At 41.8% G+C, this 19,973-nt stretch overlaps 1 protein-coding gene across 4 annotated transcripts in view; it reads left to right on the forward strand.

Annotated features, from left to right (window-relative positions):
- Nucleotides 1-2,012: 2,012 nt before the first annotated feature.
- rcor1 (REST corepressor 1) overlaps nt 2,013-19,973 on the forward strand; it is a 186,339-nt gene continuing 168,378 nt past the window's right edge. For 2 of the 4 annotated variants that reach the window (XM_038777291.1, XM_038777283.1), the window contains exons 1-2: nt 2,014-2,420; nt 2,544-2,600. In XM_038777291.1, the coding sequence (XP_038633219.1) occupies nt 2,207-2,420; nt 2,544-2,600 (271 nt within the window). In that variant the 5' untranslated portion in view covers nt 2,014-2,206. Of the gene's footprint in view, nt 2,421-2,543; nt 2,601-19,973 lie in introns of all 4 variants that reach the window. The other 2 variants (XM_038777300.1, XM_038777273.1) reach the window with 2 other exon arrangements.

Below are 19,973 nucleotides of genomic sequence, written 5' to 3' on the forward strand. Positions count from 1 at the left end.
CTAGCTTTTGGAGCACAGCTCCTTCTTCAGGTGAATTCAATTGAGGGAGGAGCTGTGCTCCAAAAGCTAGTGATTAGAAACAAACCTGTTGCACTTTAACCTGGTGTTGTAAGACTTCTTACTGTAATATATTACAAAGTGAAGCATTTTAAAGGACAATATTGTCCATGTTGTTTGGATATCTGAAGTTTTCATTTAGAAGAATGTACATGCATTCACACAAGTGGTGGTTCACAAGAGGACAAAGTGGAATTGAGACCACCACCAGATCAGCCATGATGTTACTTTCGGGCTCAAAGGGCTGAATGGCTCCGATGTCCTATGTATCAGATTGCGGTTGTTCTTTCGTCCAAACTCAATCATTAGAAATGATTTGACATTTTGATTTTAAGTGTTCACTTTAATGCTGGCAATGGTTAGATGTGTCCAATGCATTGTCAAAGGCATCGATAAAATTGCAATGGGTCAAGAGCAGCTGAAATACATTCTATGTTTCAAAAAAGGTTTACTCGGGTAACTGATGTAGCGCAACGCTTTTCAAGGAGACAGCCCTGGTGTCGTTTTTGTTTACCACACTCAACAGTGAAATGCTGCATCCCTGATACCTTACACGAAACACGATCTTTAATTGCTTCCTGCATGGAAAGCAACTGGGTCGACGATGCTCGGGGGTAGCCTAATGCTGAAATGAGACTTCTTAGGCTTGCCCAACAGAAAGTGCCAAATGCCATGCCACCACCCCTGTATGTCCCAACCGTCACAACTAATGTTGCAACATAAAAATCTCCACTGTGCTAAACTATTAGGAGTTTGCTAGTGGGTATGATGTAACCAAATATTTGCATTGCAATATTAAAACCATCATGCACTGCGTGTTTTAACAAAGGAGTTGGGAATGATGGACGTTTGACAAATATTTCATCCAGTGCATGTTCGAATTGTAAAAAATTATATGTACTCGCTGTTGGAACATGGGCGTTTAGCCAACTTGCCAGTCAGACCCTGAGCAGCAGGAGGACCCCCTTTAAGTCGTGAGCGACCTTCCAGCATTTGTGGACCTTAGGATTCTTCTTCACTCATGGCTTTGACTTTCTAAAATGTGGAGCAGTCAAACAGTAATTTATTATGGAACCAGCTCAAATAAGAACAACGATCAAGCGCAGAACTTTAAACCCAAAATGCACCCCCTCCAAACCCAACCACAGGCTTTTTAGAGGTGGCAAATCTTTCAGCTCCGTCCTAGCTCCCAGTGCAGGGAATTAATTTTATCCACGCCTTAGCTGTAATTGTGGAGGAGGAGGGAGGTGAATAAAACTTAACATTTAAAAAAATAAATAAAAGACAATTCCTCTATTCCAGTCAGCCTCCGTGTGTCCTCTGGAGCCCTCCGCAAGAACAAATAGTTCCCAAAGTATGAGCCTTGGTCAGAGGCGTGCACCGCGCATTGCTAACAGCGTTCAGCTGTTATGTTTTTTAAAACAATGATCTTTCATTCCCTTCCGAGTTGGCGCATCGTGTAAAAGTGTAAGGGGGAGGTGGAAAGAGAGAAAGGATGTTAAAAAAAAAAGTAGATGTGCTGAGTGTGTATTGGTGGCGGAGTGATCGGGGCCCCAAGTCCCCGCGCGGGGAGGGGGAAGGGTACAGCCCAGCCTGGCCAACGGCTAGTCCGGTTTGATGGACAGGCTGAGCGGCCAATAGGGCGAGGAGCGGCGCTCCCCAATGGGGAGAAGTGGGCGATCCGGCCGGGGTGCGCATGGTCTGCGCGCGCGCGGCCGGTGCTGCTGGGAGGTAAGCACGCGCGTGCGCGCGCCGGCGGCCAGTGCTGTTGCGAGGGAAGCGCAGAGCGCGCGCGGGAGAGAGAGAGAGAGAGAGAGAGAGAGAGCGCGCGCGCGCGGGGGAGAGAGAGAGAGAGAGAGAGCGCGCGCGCGCGGGGGAGAGAGAGAGAGAGAGAGCGCGCGCGCGCGGGGATACGGGGGGGGGGGAGTGAGAGAGCGCGCGCGCGACGCTGCTGCCGCCACCACCACCAGCAGCAGCAGCGCTCACACACACCAGAGGCGCTGACACTCACTCACTGACAGCCCCGGCGAAAGGAGGAAAGTTCAACAACAGCAGCAGCAGCAAAGTGCCTCACCGCAACAAAAAGAGGGGGGGTGGTGGGAGGGCATCGCGGCGACCGGGCAGCTTTGGCCGCGCAGGAGGAGCGACAATGCCGACCATGATCGAGAAAGGGCCCGAGGTCTCGGGCAAGAGGAGAGGCAGGAACGGGGCGAAAAGTTTTCCGGCGGCGGCGGCATCGGCATCATCATCATCATCATCATCGGCGGCAGCAGCTGCGGCGCCCCCACCGCCCGCCGTGGCGGCGGCGGCCAACGGCAACAACTCCTGGGAAGAAGCGAGCAGCGGCTCGGATGAGGAGCACGGTAACTGACAATAGCCTAGAACTGACTTTTATTTCAATCGCGGATTGTCACGAGTTGCTGAAATGAGCTGACATCGGGCTTCTCGACGTGTTTTAATGGGAATGTGTTAACTACTTGTTACAGGTGGAGGAATGCGAGTGGGCTCCCAATATCAGGCGGTGGTCTCTGACTACGATGCTGGTGAGTTTTATATTGTGTATGTGTGTGTGTGTGGGGAGAGAGATAGCCTAAAACTGTGAGCTTCATCCTCACCCCCCCCCCCCCCCATTCAATCCCAAACACTCCATCCAGGAGGGTTAAATCCACATAGGGGTCACTGAAGGAGAGTGGTGACAGGAAGGCAAGTGCCTTCGTCCCGAGTCGGCGTGAGAAGAGTTAATAAAGCAGACACAAAAGTGCAGGATATTCATTCTCAATAAAATTAGGGCAGACCAATATTCACCCCTACCACCCCCCCTCCACTTCACCCTACTGTTCATCTTGAGAATAGCAGTAACAGCAGCGTGTGCAGCAGGCGTGCTTTGACTTAAATCATCATTTCCTACCCCACCCTGAATAAAATCGAAATATTGTACCGCTATTGTTCGTGCGATCAAAAGTTCTTGATCTTAAAAGATCTCCACTCCCCGGGTTTAAATAATACTCATTGTTTTATGCGATTTATCCAACTCTTTCTTCCTTCTCGTTTTACGGTTACTTTCGCATTCGCTATGAATTAGCACAAAAAATGCAACCGAACAAATGTTGGGTTTTTGGAGCCACTTCGACTCCTTTTTCGCATTCCTTGAGGTTTTATGGCTTAAGTTCAGATCGGCAATGTGATTTAAAAAAACTAAAGTGTATTTTGAAGTCTGCATTAGTTGCCGCCGGGCGCATGTGCGAGAAATAGGAAATCAAGGGGACACCGAAAACCATGCGAAAGGTGTTCTGGATGCATGTGTCTGAATATAATTAAAAGTTGGACGGTTACATATTCTCTAGTGCTTATTGCGAGTAAGGGTTTGGCATTCAGACATTTGACATTCAGTGGACTGTAGAAAAGCCACTTGCTAAACAATGTTGAAAACAAAATTTCAAGTCGACAAAACGGTTTGAATTTAATTATTGTAACCAATTTGTCTTCATTAATGAGTACTTATCTCTCATTCTAAAAGGTTGGGGTTTATTAAACCTCCCAAGAAGTGTTCCAAAGGTCGTGTTTGGATTTTGTAGCTTGTTCAACACATCTTTGGAACGAAAATATTTCAAACAAATTATTTAATTGTGTTTTTATGACTTTTTAATGACTCCTTGTTATTTTGCTTGTCAAAGTAGTGACAAGATTTAACTGTCAAAAAAGTTAGCTCTGTTTAAAATCAGAAATTGATCACAATGGAGAATTTACCATTGAAGTTTCCATGTTTTTAATTTAAGTTTCAGGTTTTGTTATCTTGGACACTGTAATACAGGGATGCCATAGCAATAAAAGCCTACTTAGTCCAGTAAGGAAAGTATGTTAAAGGCTGCAATCTTCAGTAAATTGATATGATTCATTTTGAGCATAGTGTGGCTGATTATTAGGAACAGTGACCAAAAGATTTGTTTAAAAAGATGGGTTTTATTTTGGATCCTAAAGTCAGAGAGGAAACTTGGAGAGGGTGTATAACTGGTTGGAATCCAAGGAATAATGGGGTTGAAGAACTTTGTAAGAGTGGAATTTATGGAGATGGTGAAATGCAAATGCATGAAAGGATTTGTTGAAAGATGGAAAAGTCATTTGAAGGTTGTGTTGATGCAAGCTGATGAGGAAAAGGTGGTGTGGGAATTGATAGAATATGGGCTGTGGAGGTTTGAATGAGAGGAAGTGGTTGTTGGGATGCTGGTTAAGAGAATTGGAATAGTCCAAGTCTGGAGGAGCGAAATACATCAATGAGATTCCGTGGCAAATGGTATTGTTGTGAAGGTCTTGCTAATGGATTGGATATGGGATGTGACTCAATAGATGGTGTGGTTATGAACAGCCTGGGATCATGGCTGAACTAGAGAAATAGAATTGGTGGGGTGTGGATGTAGTTTATGTCTGGATCCTTGGAGGAACACTCCAGCTGTAGGAGATGGTAAGAAAAGCCACCTCTTTTTTTGCACTGAGCTGCAGTTAGTCATGAAGTTACTCATCAGGTGAACTGGACTTATCTTCCTTCCAAATGCCAGCACACAATCCCTTGTAAATAGTGATTCCTTCCTAAGATGTAGCTTCACAGATACTGAATGGTTGTTCACTTGCTCAAGTGGTGACTTCTGAAGTGTCAAGATTAGTGTGTACTGGTGGGCTGTTCAATGGCAGGCATCATAGTTGGGCCCAAGTTTGTCGTTGCCCAATATCCACATGTGAACGTCTAGTCAGGCTAGCGCAATCGTCACCAGGAATATAGTCCTTATTGTTTGTCTTCTACTCAACAACAGAACTTGCATTTATGTAGTACTGTTAATATAGTAAAATGCCATCAGATGCTTGACAAGTGTTACACAGGAAGATAGTAGGGCAGATGATCAAAAGCTTGGTCAAAGAGGTAGGTTTTGAGGAACATCTTAAAACAGGAGAAGAAAGGCTTGGGGATTGCAATTCCAGAGCATGGGGCCCAGGCAGCTGAAGGCACAGCCAGCAATGGCGGTGATTAATATCAGGGATGTGCTGTTGCATGGGAGAGACACCCCTATAAAAGAATTTGAAAACTAAGGAGATAAATATAACTCAGCAGTACTGAAATTGTGGATTGGACTTGTAACTGTTCTGTTCTGCATCACTTACTGTTTGCATACATTCTTTGAACCATTTGGAGTGTAGGTCTTCATTTCGATACATGTTAAATGTATGTTACAAATATTTTCTAGGCTATAGAAGCCTAACTAGAAACTCTCTTAGATTGTTATGCTGATGACCTAGCCCAAAGAATAGACTTTATTTTACATTGAAATGGCATTGTATGGAAATGGTTATTCTGAATTAAATTTTTTAGACTTAATTGTTATCTTTAACACTATAGTGTGGAATGCATTTGCATTTCAAGATTAAATTATGGTATCCACATTACTGTTTTCCTCTTGCAACATTTTGGTTTCTGGGTCTGAAGTATTTTTTTAAAGTGCTATTTTGGCCTTCACTGTTCATTTTAAATAATTAACCGTAATGGTCAATGGACTTGTACAGGGGAAGCTTGGAATACATTGAACCATTAAATACAGCATGTCTGAATATTGCTTCATAGATGATTACAAATGCTTCAATGTATTGGTATGCAGAAACTTTAATTTGTATCACACAATTACTTTTTTTGTGATATGGTGTTGGTTATATGTCTGCCTAACTTTTGAAAAGAGCAATGAATTCTAGTTTTAAAATACTTTTTAGAAATGTTAAGGGAATCACTTGTGAAATGAGGAGAGCACCTAAGGTCCAAACTTCAAATATTTCTGGGTGGGGTGGGCGGCAAAGGGTTGGGAATCTGTTAATTAGTTGATTGCTGAAAGAAAGAGATTGACAGTTGAGCAGAAGAAGAATAAGCTGTGGCAGTGATTTAAACTGCTGTTTTTATTTTCATAGTGTTAATAGTGTTCTAAAGATGACTATGTATTGCTATGAAGAAAGCCGGTTGTATTCCAAATCTATTAACTTATTCCATTTAGTCATATGTCTCCAAAGATTTGCAACTAATGGAAAGCAGAGGTGAAAATAAGAAATTTAAGAAATTAGAGTGGACTACAGAAAGGATTTTAAAAATGTGAACAAACATTGATATGTCAGCTGATTTATTGTTAGAGAAAATGAAAAATAATGAGAGTTAATAAGATGCTGTTTAAATAATGCAGGAAAGAGCAATTGTGTGTAGCTCCTAGAATTATAAAGGTAAATGAGGGGGAAAATGTTTATTTTGCTTCAAAGGAGAAAATAAACATTGTGAATCAAAGTGCAATTGGTGTGCTTATTTTTTTAAAAAACGTTTTCCAATAGAGTGATGGATAAAGTACAAAGTCAATTAAATATTTACAGCCAGTGCATAAACTGGGTCATGGAATACAATAGAAATGTGTGCATGTGTTTGGTTTTCTCTGAATTGTTGAAGCACGGTAGCATTGTGGATAGCACAATCGCTTCACAGCTCCAGGGTCCCAGGTTCAATTCTGGCTTGGGTCACTGTCTGTGTGGAGTCTGCACATCCTCCCCGTGTGTGTGTGGGTTTTCTCCGGGTGCTCCGGTTTCCTCCCACAGTCCAAAGATGTGCAGGTTAGGTGGATTGGCCATGATAAATTGCCCTTAGTGTCCAAAATTGCCCTTAGTGTTGGGTGGGGTTACTGGGTTATGGGGATAGGGTGGAGGTGTTGAACTTGGGTAGGGTGCTCTTTCCAAGAGCCGGTGCAGACTCGATGGGCTGAATGGCCTCCTGCACTGTAAATTCTATGAATCCTATGAATTACAAAAGGTAGCAGTAGAAGGGTGTTTTTCTGAATGGAAGATTGTGACTAGTGATGTTTCACAGGGATCGATACTGGGGCCTCTGTTGCTTGTAGTGTACATAAACGATTTGAAGGAAAAATAGCTGGTCTGTTTAGTAAGTTCACGGATGACACCCAAGGTTGGTGGAGTGACAGATAGTGTTGAGGATTGTCATGATACAGCAGGACATAAATAGATTGGAGACTTGGGCAGAAAAATGGCAAATCGAGTTTAATTCGGACAAATGTGAGGCAATGCATTTTGGTAGGCCTAACAGAAGGAAAATATATGGTAAATGGCAAAACTCTTAGGAATATAAAATATCAGAGAGATCTGGGCGTGCAGGTCCACAGATCTTTGAAAGTGGCAACACAAGTGGACAAGGTAGTCAAGAAAGCATAAGGAATGCTTGCCTTAATTGGATGGAGCACAGAGTATAAAAACTGGCAAGTCAGGGATACAGCACCATGAAGTCATGCTACAGTTGTATAGAACCTTCGTAATGCTGCACTTGGAATATTGTGCACAATTCTGGTCGGCACACTACCAGAGGACGTGGAGGCTTTGGAGAAGGTGCAGAGGAGGTTTACCAGGATGTTGCCTGGTCTGGTGGGTGTCAGCTATGCGGAAAGGCTGAATTGACGCGGACTCTTTTCATTAGAACAACGGAGGTTGAGGGGTGACCTGATAGAGGTCTACAAGAGTATGATGGGCAGGCACTCTTTCCCAGGGTGAAGGGGTCAGACACCAGGGGGCATAAGCGCAAGGTCCGTGGGGCAAAGTTTCGAGGAGATGTGTGAGGCAGATTTTTTTACACAGGGTGGTGAGTACCTGCAACGCGATGCCAGGGGAAGTTGTGGAAGTAGATACATTAAGGGTGTTCAAAAGGCATCTCGACAAATAAATGGATAGGGTGGGTATAGAGGGATACAGCACTAGGAAGTGCTGAGGGTTTTGGCCAAGGGTGGTATCATGACTGGTACAGGCTTGGAGGGTCAAAGGGCCTGTTCCTGTGCTGTATTATTCTTTGAAGTTGGTGAGCTGATTTTTAGTTGCAGGTTAAGACTGGGAGGGATATTGAGTTTGAATTGTATTACTTCTAATTGTCACTGCAATTTGTGGCAGATGTGAAATCGCAGAGATGGATTTAGCTAGTCACATTCTTGATTGAAAGGAAAATGAGTAGTTCTGTTATGAGTTTAACTAGTTGATGTCACCATCATTTGATGTGAAAAATTGTGCTGAATGTTTATTTAAGAAATTGCGTATTCTGAATTTACACCAAAAGCTAGAGGCATCTGCACAATTCAGGGTACGTTGCAGTTTACCCAGTGGTAACCCTAATGTCGCTGAGTCATAATGCCATGAGTTCAAGCCCAGCTCCAGGAGCCTGTGCTGTACTCCAGGAAGTTCTGCAGCCTTTTGAATGAGTCATTAAATTAAAGTGCCACTTGCTTATTATTTTGGACTTTAAAAAAAAACCTGATAGCAGAATTTTAAAATGTTCTTATCAAGACCCACACTTAGCCTCATATTATTAAAAAATAGTTTAACTCATCATCAGTCTCATTGCTGTTGTGGAACCTTAGCACAAATAGACTGCTCATTTTATCTATATGACAGTGTACACACTTCAAAATTAATTGTTGGTTTAACCTCATTGAAAGGCACTATATAAATACAACTGTGTTCTTTGTTTCTTGGCTTTGGTGTCTGGGTTGACTAGTTGGAGGTGCAGCTTCTTGAGAGGAAATGGCCTATTGCAATCAGTTATGGAACAGAAAAGTTCAAATTCTGATTTTCAGAAGTTTGATAAGGCTTGAACATAAAATCTTAAAATATAGGATTTAGTTATGAAACTGACTTCAACAATAGTAACTTATTATTTTGTGCATTAATGTAATAAATTGTCCCAAGGTGCTTCTTGGAGTGTTGTAAGGCAGAATTAGACACCAACCTGCAGAGACGGTTATTAAAACCTTGGTCAGCAAGAATTTTACAATTGAAACATTTGACCCTTAATGTTTACGGTTAGGCAGTGAGCACAAGGATGGCAGTGAGTGAATGGGACCTGCTCCAAAACAGGGTGTGGGTAGCAAATGAGGGCATTGGCAACAAAGTTTTGGATTGCTTCCAAGTTTATGGAAGGTAGAATGTGAAAGGCTAGCCATGAATATATTGGTGTCATCAAGTCTAAAGGTAATAAAGGCATGGATAAAGATTTCAGCAGAAGAGCTATTGGCGAGTAGAAAGATGTTGTGGAGGTGGAAATAGGCAGTCTTAGTGATCGGGCAAGTATGTTGTTGGAAACTCATCTTGGGATCAAATGTGACCCCAAGGTGTAAATACTCCGGTTCAACCTCAGAAAGTTACCAGAGAGAAGAATGAAGCCAATAGTGAGTGAATAAAGGTTGTGCCATAGGGACTGAAGATAATGACTTAAGTAAGCCCACTGTTAAATTGGAGGAAACTTCTGCTTATCCACTGCTGGCTGTTGGACAAGGAACTGGTAATCCAGTGACACTGGAGGAGTCAAGAGGTGATGGTGGGGTAGAGCTCGGTGTTATAAATATGCATGTGAAAACTTGACATTGTTTTTCGATGCTGTCATTGAGTGGCAACATGTAGATGAGAACTCGTAAGAAGTCCAAGGATAAAACTTTAGGGGACAAAAGAGGGAGCAGTGCAGGAGCAGGAATTGAAGCCACTTCAGGTGATATTCTTTTATAAAAAAAAATAAAAAAATTTAGAGTACCCAATTCATTTTTCCAATTAAGGGAGGCAATTAGCATGGCTAATCCATCTACCCTGCACAATTTAGGTTGTGGGGGCGAAACCCATGCAAACAGTGGGAGAATGTGCAAACTCCACACAGACAGTAACCCAGAGCCGGGATCGAACTTGGGACCTCGGCGCCGTGAGACTGCAGTGCTAACCACTGCACCACGTGCTGCCCTTTCAGGTGATATTCTGACTACGATTTGGATCAATACAATTAACTTGGTGAATGCATTCAAACACAATTGGACAGTGGTAGTGAAGAGGAGGATATGAGGTCAATGGCAATTAAGAAAGCTGGCAGGATAGTTTTGACATAGTCACATAGGGTTATTTTGAGAGCAATTTTGTGTTGAGGCAGGATGGAAACTTCAATTTGAACAGTTGAAAAATGAAGCTCTAGGAAAGATGGGCATGCATTGGGGAGGTGCCAAACATATTAAAGGACTTTGAAAAAGGGACGGGAGGTTGTAAGGGCGATAGACACTATGGCTGTTTTCTTTGAGAAGAGTGATGGCCACGATAGATTTAAAGGAGATCGAAACTGGCGAGAGAACAGTTAACAATATCGGCTAACGTGAGGTTGAGGAAGGGAATTTGTGGTCAGTATTTTATTGGGAATAGGGTTGAGGAAGAAGGTGGATTTTATGGAGAAGAGGTAGAAGAGAAGCTCAAGAACCACGATTGAAATAAATACATTTTTATTTTTTTTTTAAAATGTATAGAGTACCCAATTCATTTTTTCCCCAATTAAGGAGCAATTTAGCATGGACAATCCACTTACCCTGCACACCTTTGGGTTGTGGGGGTGTCACCCACGCAGGCACGGGGAGAATGTGAAAACTCCACAGTGACCTGGGGCAGTGATTGAACCCGGGTCCTCAGCACCGTGAGGCAGCAGTGCTAACCATTGTGCCACCGTGCCCCCCTAGCAAAAAATGGTCCGACTATTGTTAGCTGTTTAATTTACTTTATTCACTTGGTCACCCCTGGAAAAATTTATTAGGGCATTTAAGCCACTGTTCCATCTTATCTTTGAGCTCTGTTTTCTCTGCAAGAAATGTACAACATACGTTTCACTTTGGTTTGCTTAGGCACCAAATTGTCTTCTGTATACCACAGATGAAGAGCTAGCTAGGCAGTCGCAGAGCAAGACCGCAAACAGTAAATTGTAATTTTCTTGTATTGCCTGGAAACAGTTTATCATTTAAATTTATAGTGATCACGTGTAAATTCCCTTGGAAGTGATTTAACTGTCACTGCTTCAGTACTAGCAACAATCAACATTGCAGCATAAATCACATGTGTTCTGTGTGCTTGTGCTGCAACTTTCTTCCACTAAACCACGTTACAATGGTGCTGTTGATCTAATGTTCCACATTGCATATCCGAAAGCTTTTTTGATTGGCTCAAATTGTCACCAGCTGTGAGGCTAGCATTCAAATTGTTGCTGCATTTTTTTTCTTGAAACATATTAATGGCCATGCTCGCTCTTCACTAAACAAATACTTGTGTTGTAAGGCTCTTCAGTCTTTTAAACCCTTTGCAGGCCGAGTGATCCTATCATTGTTTATCTGACCCTTTCCTGAGAGCTCCTGGACATCTGACCTAAACTGTCCTTATGTTCTTGGCTTTTTCAGTCTTGCCTTCAGAACTCTTGCCTTGCTCCCAACCTCAACATCAGGTTTGATCTGGTGACCCCTATGCCCAACTACTTTATTCCTCCTCCCTAGCAGCCCAAGTTTCTTGCTACCTCAGCCAGAGAAGCCTATTTCAAGCTGAGACAGAAAGCAATTGGAATAAACTGGTCATTTTCAGGTTGATATGCTGTTAGTAATGGGTGTGTGCAAGGATCAGTGCTTGGACCATGGCTATTTACAATCTCTGTTAACTTAGACAAAGAGATCAAATGTAATGTATCCAGTTTACTGATACCGTTAGGTGGAAAAGCAAGTTAAGAGGACACAATCTGCAAATGGATGCAGATGAGTGGCATGAAGGTGGCAGATGGAGTAGAATGTGTGGAAGAGAAAAATAGAATATCTTTGAGTGACGAGAAACTAAATATTGGAATTTGGAGGGATTTGGGTGTCCTTGTACACAAAGTTAATACAATAGCAAAATACTGCGGATGCTGGAAATCTGAAATTAGCAGCAAATGCTGGAAATGCTTGGATCTGGCAGCATTTGTGAAGAAGCAAAAATTAATGTTTGGGTCTGTGACCTTTCATGAGAATTGAATGAAGTTAATGTACAGGTACAACAAGCAATTGGGAAGGCAGATGGTTTGTTGACTTTTATTGTAACAAGTTGAAGTACAAGAACAAAGAAGCCTTGCTGAAATTGTACAGGGCATTGGCAAGCTCCTGCCCCTGAGTACCGTGTACAGTTTTGGTTCTTTGAGGAAGCATTTACTAGCATTAGATGGAGTGCAGTGAATATTCACTAGATCAATTCTGAGGTGAAAGGCTTGTCCTAAGAGTGGAGATTGAGTAGAATAGGCCTATGTTCTCCCAGAGTTTAAAAGAATAACAGATAATTAATTTAAAAGTATATGATTAAGAGGGCTTGACAGGGTAGATGCTGAGAGGCTAGCTTCCTGGCTGGAGAATGAAGAACTGGGGGGCAGAGTGCCATGATTAGGGATCAGCCATTTAGGAAAAAGATGAGAAGTGTCCTCACTTAAAATTGTGAATCTTTAGAATAGTTTTATCCCAGATATGTACCAGTACACACTAATGGCTGAGAATGGTTAGATTTTTTGACCCTGAAGAAATCCAGGAATATGGGTATTAGTAGTGCAATTAGGGTTGAAGACCGTCAGGTGCTTTTGAATAGCAGAGGAGACTCTATGGGCCATACAACCTCCTATTTGTTTTTACTCTGCCCCTGACCAGTGCTAATGAACAATGCCACAAGCTATCAACAACTATTATGTTGAAAATGGGAAATGCATTTTGAATTGTACAAAGTAGATTTTACTCATCATGAAGTCACATTTAACCTTGATAGTTTTTAATTGTTTGTAGAATTTAATCATGTGCATTGAGTATACTGTAAATGATACAAAGTAGGATTTATTTAACTGTGAATTATGACTGTCGGCATAAGTTCTCGAATATCCTCCCAAAACTCTTTCTCCACCTCTTCTCTGTTCGGACCCCTTTTAAAACCTACCTCATTTACCACATCTTCAAGTCAAATCTCGTAAAATTTTCTTTTTTGACTAGGTATCTTTGATTACGTTTCTGCCATATCTTTATCACAAACTAGCATAAAATAAACGGAATTGGCACTATTGAAAACACCGCACTACACAATAGAATTAAGAGTATTCATAACTGAACTGACAATCATTTCTCCCAATATTTCTCTTCATATCATCCATTGATAACCCAAATCCATTTATTTTTCCATATCTTTTCCATGTGTATTAAGAAGGATTGTTTCTGGTAGATCATCAACCTGAAATGTTAACTCTTTTTCTCTCTCCAAATCTGTTACCTGACCTGAGTATTTTCAGCATTTTCTACTCTTTCATGTTTCAAGCATTTGTCGTCTTTTGCTTTTGTATTATGAAGGCCTGCATTACTTTTGGTAGGACATCTTCCTTCAGTTCTTACATCAGAATCAGCAGGATTAAATTGCTTACTCTTACTCCCTTAGTGATTTTTCTATCCTAATTTATAGCCATAATTGTTCGCTGTTATCTTAACCTGACTTTGGTTGAGATTGCTTCGCATTAATATGTATTTATCTGCACTAGAACATCTTCTTTCAAGTGCTTTTTTTCTGTGAACGTGAAGTTCTTTTGCTCCAGGCTGGCACCAGGTTGAAGGCTTTAGACTCTGTTTTGGATCTATTTCAGCTAATAGCTATGTAAAGTGTCTTTATTTGCCATCAGGATAATAGCTATGATGTGATCAAAGGTGCATTTATTTATTTTAAATAAGACAAATTGCTTGGAAATGCTCCTGAGGTGTGGGTGGAAAACATGGCTTTTTTATACAGGTGTGAGTTACCATTTAAATCTTGGATGAGGTACAATTAGTCCAAGTCAGTCAGGGATTTGGTCAGCTTTTTTATTGAAGCAAGTAGTAATTCACTAGTATTCTGGGGACCAGGGTTGCTCCAGAGAATCTCTTCAGTGGCAGTTTGATAATTTATCAATCTTAAAATACCTGGAATATAAATATTGTACCCTGTGTGACAAATATCTAATTCATAGTTCATGCAAACCTTTTAGAGGTAATTTATAATTCTGGGAAGATAGGATAAAAATAACCATTATTGTCACAAGTAGGCTTACATTAACAATTCAATGAAGTTACTGTGAAAAGCCCCTAGTCTTCACATTCTGGCGCCTGTTCGGGTAAATGCAACGAAAACAGCTGAATTCGATAACACTTAACAGGTTGGGGCCATATTGACATATGGGATAATGGCTAAAAAAGACAAGACCCTAAAACAGCAGGTGGACTTGATGAGGTGGAGAATTGGAGATCTGGTGTTTGCGCTGCCAATAATGAAATGCAGTCCTGAGTTTTGTTTTGGAGTTGGAGCTAGATTAGTTTAAAAGCGTTCAATGAACCTTGAAAAACTGTCATGGAGATGGTAGAACTAAAGGTTCTGTAGTTTCAATTTAGCTATTTGTTTGACTGGAGAGAGTATGTTTGGCAGATAGGGAAGAGGCTCCATGCTGAAAGGGTGCTGCTGTTAGCAAGCTGAGGCAGTTTGGACTCTGAAAAGCCCTGAGTACCATTTTGTGCATTTGAGAGTTCCAGTTTATTCCTTGTGGATTGATGCTCCCTGAGAAACCCAGGGTGCCATGAGGTGCAATTGGAGCGCAGGTGAAAACCTGGGGAGTTCAGAAGGTGGTTAGTTCCATGTGAGGGCTCAGAATAAGCCCTGTGAGTCAAATTATTGCTTGGTGAAGCTGAGATTGGAATTTGGAGAAACCCAAGTGTAGTGCCAGCTTAGTGAAACTAGTGGCCTGTGGAAGAGTTGGACGTGTGCTAGTAATTGGAGGTGTGAGTGCAAATTTGTAAATCCAGTGGAATGGAGCCTGAGGAGAAGAGATTGAATCATCAAGAGGTGAGCAATTGTTAGGCAGTCTGAGTCAGTGCAACCTTTCAGGGAATTCAGAGGCTAGATCTTCAAAAGTGAATAGTTGAAATCTCTCCTGAGGGAGTCTGATTATCAATAAGATTTCATGACTCAGTGATCACTGACATCCAGGTAGGTTGCTGAGAAATCCATGGTATCATCTGACTTGGTTGCATCTGTCCTTTAATGTGGAGTGTTTGACCACAGTTTCTGTTAATTCATACTTACCTCATGTTAATTTTGAATATTGTAGGAGCATAGGAAGGAACATAAGAGCAGGAGTAGGCTGTTCAGCCCCTCAAGCCTGTCCCACCATTTAATAAGATCATAGCTGATCTTAACTCCATATACCTGCTGTTGGCCAATATTCCTTAATATCTTTGCTTATAAGAACATAAGAACTAGGAGCAGAAGTAGGCCATCTGGCCCCTCAAGCCTGCTCCACCATTCAATGAGATCATGGCTGATCTTTTGTGGATTCAGCTCCACTTTCCGGCCTGAACACCATAACCCTTGATCCCTTTATTCTTCAAAAAACTATCTATCTTTACCTTAAAAACATTTAATGAAGGAGCCTCAACTGCTTCACTGGGCAAGGAATTCCATAGATTCACAACCCTTTGGGTGAAGAAGTTCCTCCTAAACTCAGTCCTAAATCTACTTTCCCTTATTTTGAGGCTATGCCCCCTAGTTTTGCTTTCACCCGCCAGTGGAAACAACCTGCCCGCATCTATCCTATCTATTCCCTTCATAATTTTATACGTTTCTATAAGATCCCCCCTCATCCTTCTAAATTCCAACGTGTCCAGTCCCAGTCTCCTCAACCTCTCCTCGTAATCCAACCCCTTCAGCTCTGGGATTAACCTAGTGATAGATATATGATAGATAGGGGCTGGTTTAGCACACTGGGCTAAATCGCTGGCTTTTAAAGCAGACCAAGGCAGGCCAGCAGCACGGTTCAATTCCCGTACCAGCCTCCCTGAACAGGCGCCGGAATGTGGCGACTAGGGGCTTTTCACAGTAACTTCATTGAAGCCTACTCGTGACAATAAGCGATTTTCATTTCATTTTTCATATTGTAGATTGTTTTACTTTTATGACTTTGTGTCGTAAAGTTTTAATTTTTTTTGTTTAAAACCGTGGAATCTTGTGGCTTTATTTTCCTTTGTGGAATCTTGTGGCTTTATTCTACTTGTGGGTAACTGGGATTCCACATTTTGCCCACTTTAAGCAAACCAGTTACTGGTTCTGAACCAGATCTTAACACCTGTTAAAGTGACATTGAGCTGTTGAATTATTGTAAAAATTTAATGGATTTACTAATATTTTTAAAGAATATCTGGTGTTCTTTCCTGGTCTGGTCTACAGTGCCACTTCAATATGATTGGTCCTGACTAAAGTGATACAGCAAGTAACCTACTTGTATTGAACTGCTTAGAGAAAATAGGGATGGCAAATAAATGCCACACTTGCCAATGACTCCCACAACCTGAGAATTTTTTTTAAAATAAAAAAATGTTAAAATCTCCTTTTTATGGCTCGGGAGATCAGTTGATACTTCTCTCGGCAGTTCTAGTGTTGTTCAAAACACTGAACTCTAGTAAGATCACAGGTTTGTCTTAGTTTGTGACTATATAATTTGTACTGCGCACACTTTCACTCTACCATTGCAATGTAGAGGTCTTTCACTTAAAGACTCTTGCATGATGGACAGGTGTAGTAGGTGTGTATGGTGATCATCACTTGATATGTCTGGACAAATATCTGTTATGTACTTTTTCCCAGTGTTATCGTATTTGGGTTAACCAATTGCATATCTGATTATTCCACTTACAGCCGATGAAATTATCTGAAGTTTTCTACGGCTTGTGATTTTAGAGTTTCACACTACCTCCTTTTGTTATCGGTCACATATTTGGTTTGAATTATCTTGGGTTAACTTTTCATGAACAATGACTATGAACATAGCATATTTACATGTCTTAAAATGGGGAAATATGTCTCTAGAGAGGAATTCAAAGAACAAAGTGAGCACCAGAAAAATTTATTTCCAGGGACCAGAAGTGAGTCTACAGTCCAAACACATTGAATCAAGTAATGCAAACTGGCTCAGATTTTCCAGTGAATGGAATTGACCATTTTGTAGCCATCAGTTAAGAGAATTTGACTTCTGATATAGATCATTTAATGAAAACAAGAAACTGAGTAAGGATTAAGTTTCTATAGAATAGAATTTTGAGTTTCTATAGAATCCCTACAGTGCAGAAGGAGCTCCATAGGGTCTGCACTGACCCTGTGAAAGACCCTATGAAAGACCCCTACCTAGGCCCAGTCCCCTGCTTTATCCGCATAACCCTCTCCTAACCTACACATCTTTGGAAACAAGGGGCAATTTAGCTTGCCCAATCCACCTAACCTGCGCATCTTTGGACTGTGGAGGAAACCCATGCAGACACGGAGAACTCCACACAACCAGTCACCCAAGGCCGGAATTAAACCCGGGTCTCTGCCGCTGTGAGGCAGCAGTGCGAACCACTGTACGCCTCTGAGGGACTCTCATATTGGTCATAGAATTTACAGTGCAGAAGGAGGCCATTCGGCCCATCGAGTCTGCACTGGCTCTTGGAAAGAGCACCCTACCCAAGCCCACATCCCCACCCTATACCCATAACCCAGTAACCTCACCCAACACAAGGGCAATTTTGGACACTAAGGGCAATTTATCATGGCCAATCCACCTAACCTGCACATCTTTGGAATGTGGGAGGAAACCGGAGCACTCGGAGGAAACCCACACACACACTGGGAGAATGTGCAGACTCCACACAGACAGTGACCCAAGCCGGGAATCTAACCTGGGACCCTGGAGCTGTGAAGCATTTGTGCTAACCACAATGCTACTGTGCTGCCCGTGGTACTGTAACAAGATGATAGAAGACATTATGTTACAACTTTCTGTGCCCTGTGCAGAATTATGTGCCCAGTTTGCTGCTCACCTGTATACATGACAAATAAGAAGGATGTGCTGGCCTTGGAAATGGTCCAGAGGAGGTTCACAAGAATTATCCCTGGAATGAAGAGCTTGTCATTAAGGAACAGTTGAGGAACCTGTCTATACTCATTGGAGTTTAGAAGGATACGGTGGGACCTTATTGAAACTTACAGGATACTGCGAGGCCTGAATAGAGTGGACGTGGAGAGGGTGTTTCCACTTGTCGAAAAAACGATCTCAGACTAAAGGGGTGATCTTTTAAAACAGAAATGAGGAGGAATTTCTTTAGCCAGAAGGTGGTGAATCTGTGGAACTCTTTGCTGCAGAAAGCTCTGGAGTCCAAATCACTGAGTGTCTTTAAGACAGAGATAGATATGTTCTTGATTAATAAGGTGATCAGGGATGATGGGGAGAAGGCAGGAGAATGGGGATGAGAAAAATATCAGCCATGATTGAATGGCGGAGCAGACTCGAGTGGCCTAATTCTGCTTCTATGTCTTATAGTCTAAGTCAGCTTGCTATTTGAGGCCTGGAACATATACTTTGAGGATCTAAGATATTAAAAACTGCTCTTATTGATTTTTATACTGGAGGCACAATGGTTAGCCCTGCTGTCTCAGTGCCAGGGACCCGTGTTCGATTCTGACCTTGGGTGACTGACTGTCAAGAGTTTGTATGTTCTCCCTGTGTCTGTGTGGGTTTCCTCCAGGTGCTCCAGTTTCCCCTCTCAGTCCAAACATGTGCAGGTTTAGGTGGATTGGCCATGATGAATTACTCCTTGGTGTCCAAAAGGTTAGGTGGGGTTATGGAGAAAGGATGGGGTCATGGGCGTAAGTATGGTGCTCCTACGGAGGGTCGGGGCAGATTCTATGGGCCAAATAGCCTCCTTCTGCACTATAGGGATTCTATGATTCTATTCTATGATTGAGAGCTTCCAGGTTAAGAGCATTACCTATTGGCTCTGAATTGATGAACGGTCAGATTTTTTTGTAATTGTTTTCTATTCAGGTTTTATGATCTGAGACATGTTCATTTGTGGATACTGCAGTAGTTATCAGGGACTGACACTTAATACTAGATACAGTGTTTAATAATTTACTTGCAATTGAAACCATACTTGTTGATAGTAATAGTATGGAAACAGATCAAGTGATTTATCTTGGGAGTTTAGAATATTAAACTCTTGTTCATAGCAATTCAGTAATTATTTTTCTCTGGGATCGAGCTTTTAAAATTTTAAATTTTGTTGTACTCTATCGCAACTATTGGATGAACCTTTAGCACCTGCTTTTTTTATTTTCAGGTGTCTTCTCGAATATGTTGAATGTGGCATTACCTTCTGTGGTAGTGAATTTCTGTGGTAGTGAATTGTGGAAGTAGCTTTGACTAACTTCCACCAGTACGCCGTTTTGATGACTGGACCATTGAGTCCTAATGATCCAAAATCCTTTAGTTTGAAAATGGAATGGCATGCAGGCATCCCATTTACTCTGGTTGCTAAAATTAATACATTTTCTTTTGAAACAATTCTGTATTAATCCTGTTTTACAAAAGCCTGGTTCTTGGATCTGTTAAACTTCAGTGTCCGTCTGATTCATTTTCTCTCCAAATTGGCTCTTGAGCATTTGGTTAATTACTCCTTTCCTCCAGTGGTGAAGACACACTAAATATTCAGGAACATATTTCATTATTGGCATGTGGAAAAAGATGATATTTGATTGAGTCTCAATAAACCTGATTATAGCTCACATAGAAACGATATAATATTGCACACCTGTGGAAGGAAAATGTGTAGTTGTGAAATAGCTTTTGTGCAAAAGATCAGGATAATGAGGAAAGGTTGAGGGAGCTAGGACTTTTCTCATTGGAGCAAAGGAGGATGAGAGGTGACTTAATTGAGATGTGCAAGATGATAGGGATAGAGTGGACGTTCAGCGACTTTTTCCTCGGGTGGATGTAGCTGTTACAAGGGGGCATAACTATAAGGTTCGTGGTGGTAGATATGGGGGGGGTGTCAAAGGTAGGTTCTTTACTCAGAGTGGTTGGGGCGTGGAACGCACTCCCAGCTATGGTAGTGGAGTCCGACACTTTAGGAACTTTCAAGCAGTTATTGGATAGGCATATGGAGTGCACTAGAATGATTGGGAGTAGGTTGATTTGATCTTGGTTTCAGACTAGTTCGGCACAACATCGTGGACAAAGGGCC

Source organism: Scyliorhinus canicula, chromosome 2 (assembly GCF_902713615.1).
Source record: "Scyliorhinus canicula chromosome 2, sScyCan1.1, whole genome shotgun sequence".
Lineage (NCBI taxonomy): Eukaryota > Metazoa > Chordata > Chondrichthyes > Carcharhiniformes > Scyliorhinidae > Scyliorhinus > Scyliorhinus canicula.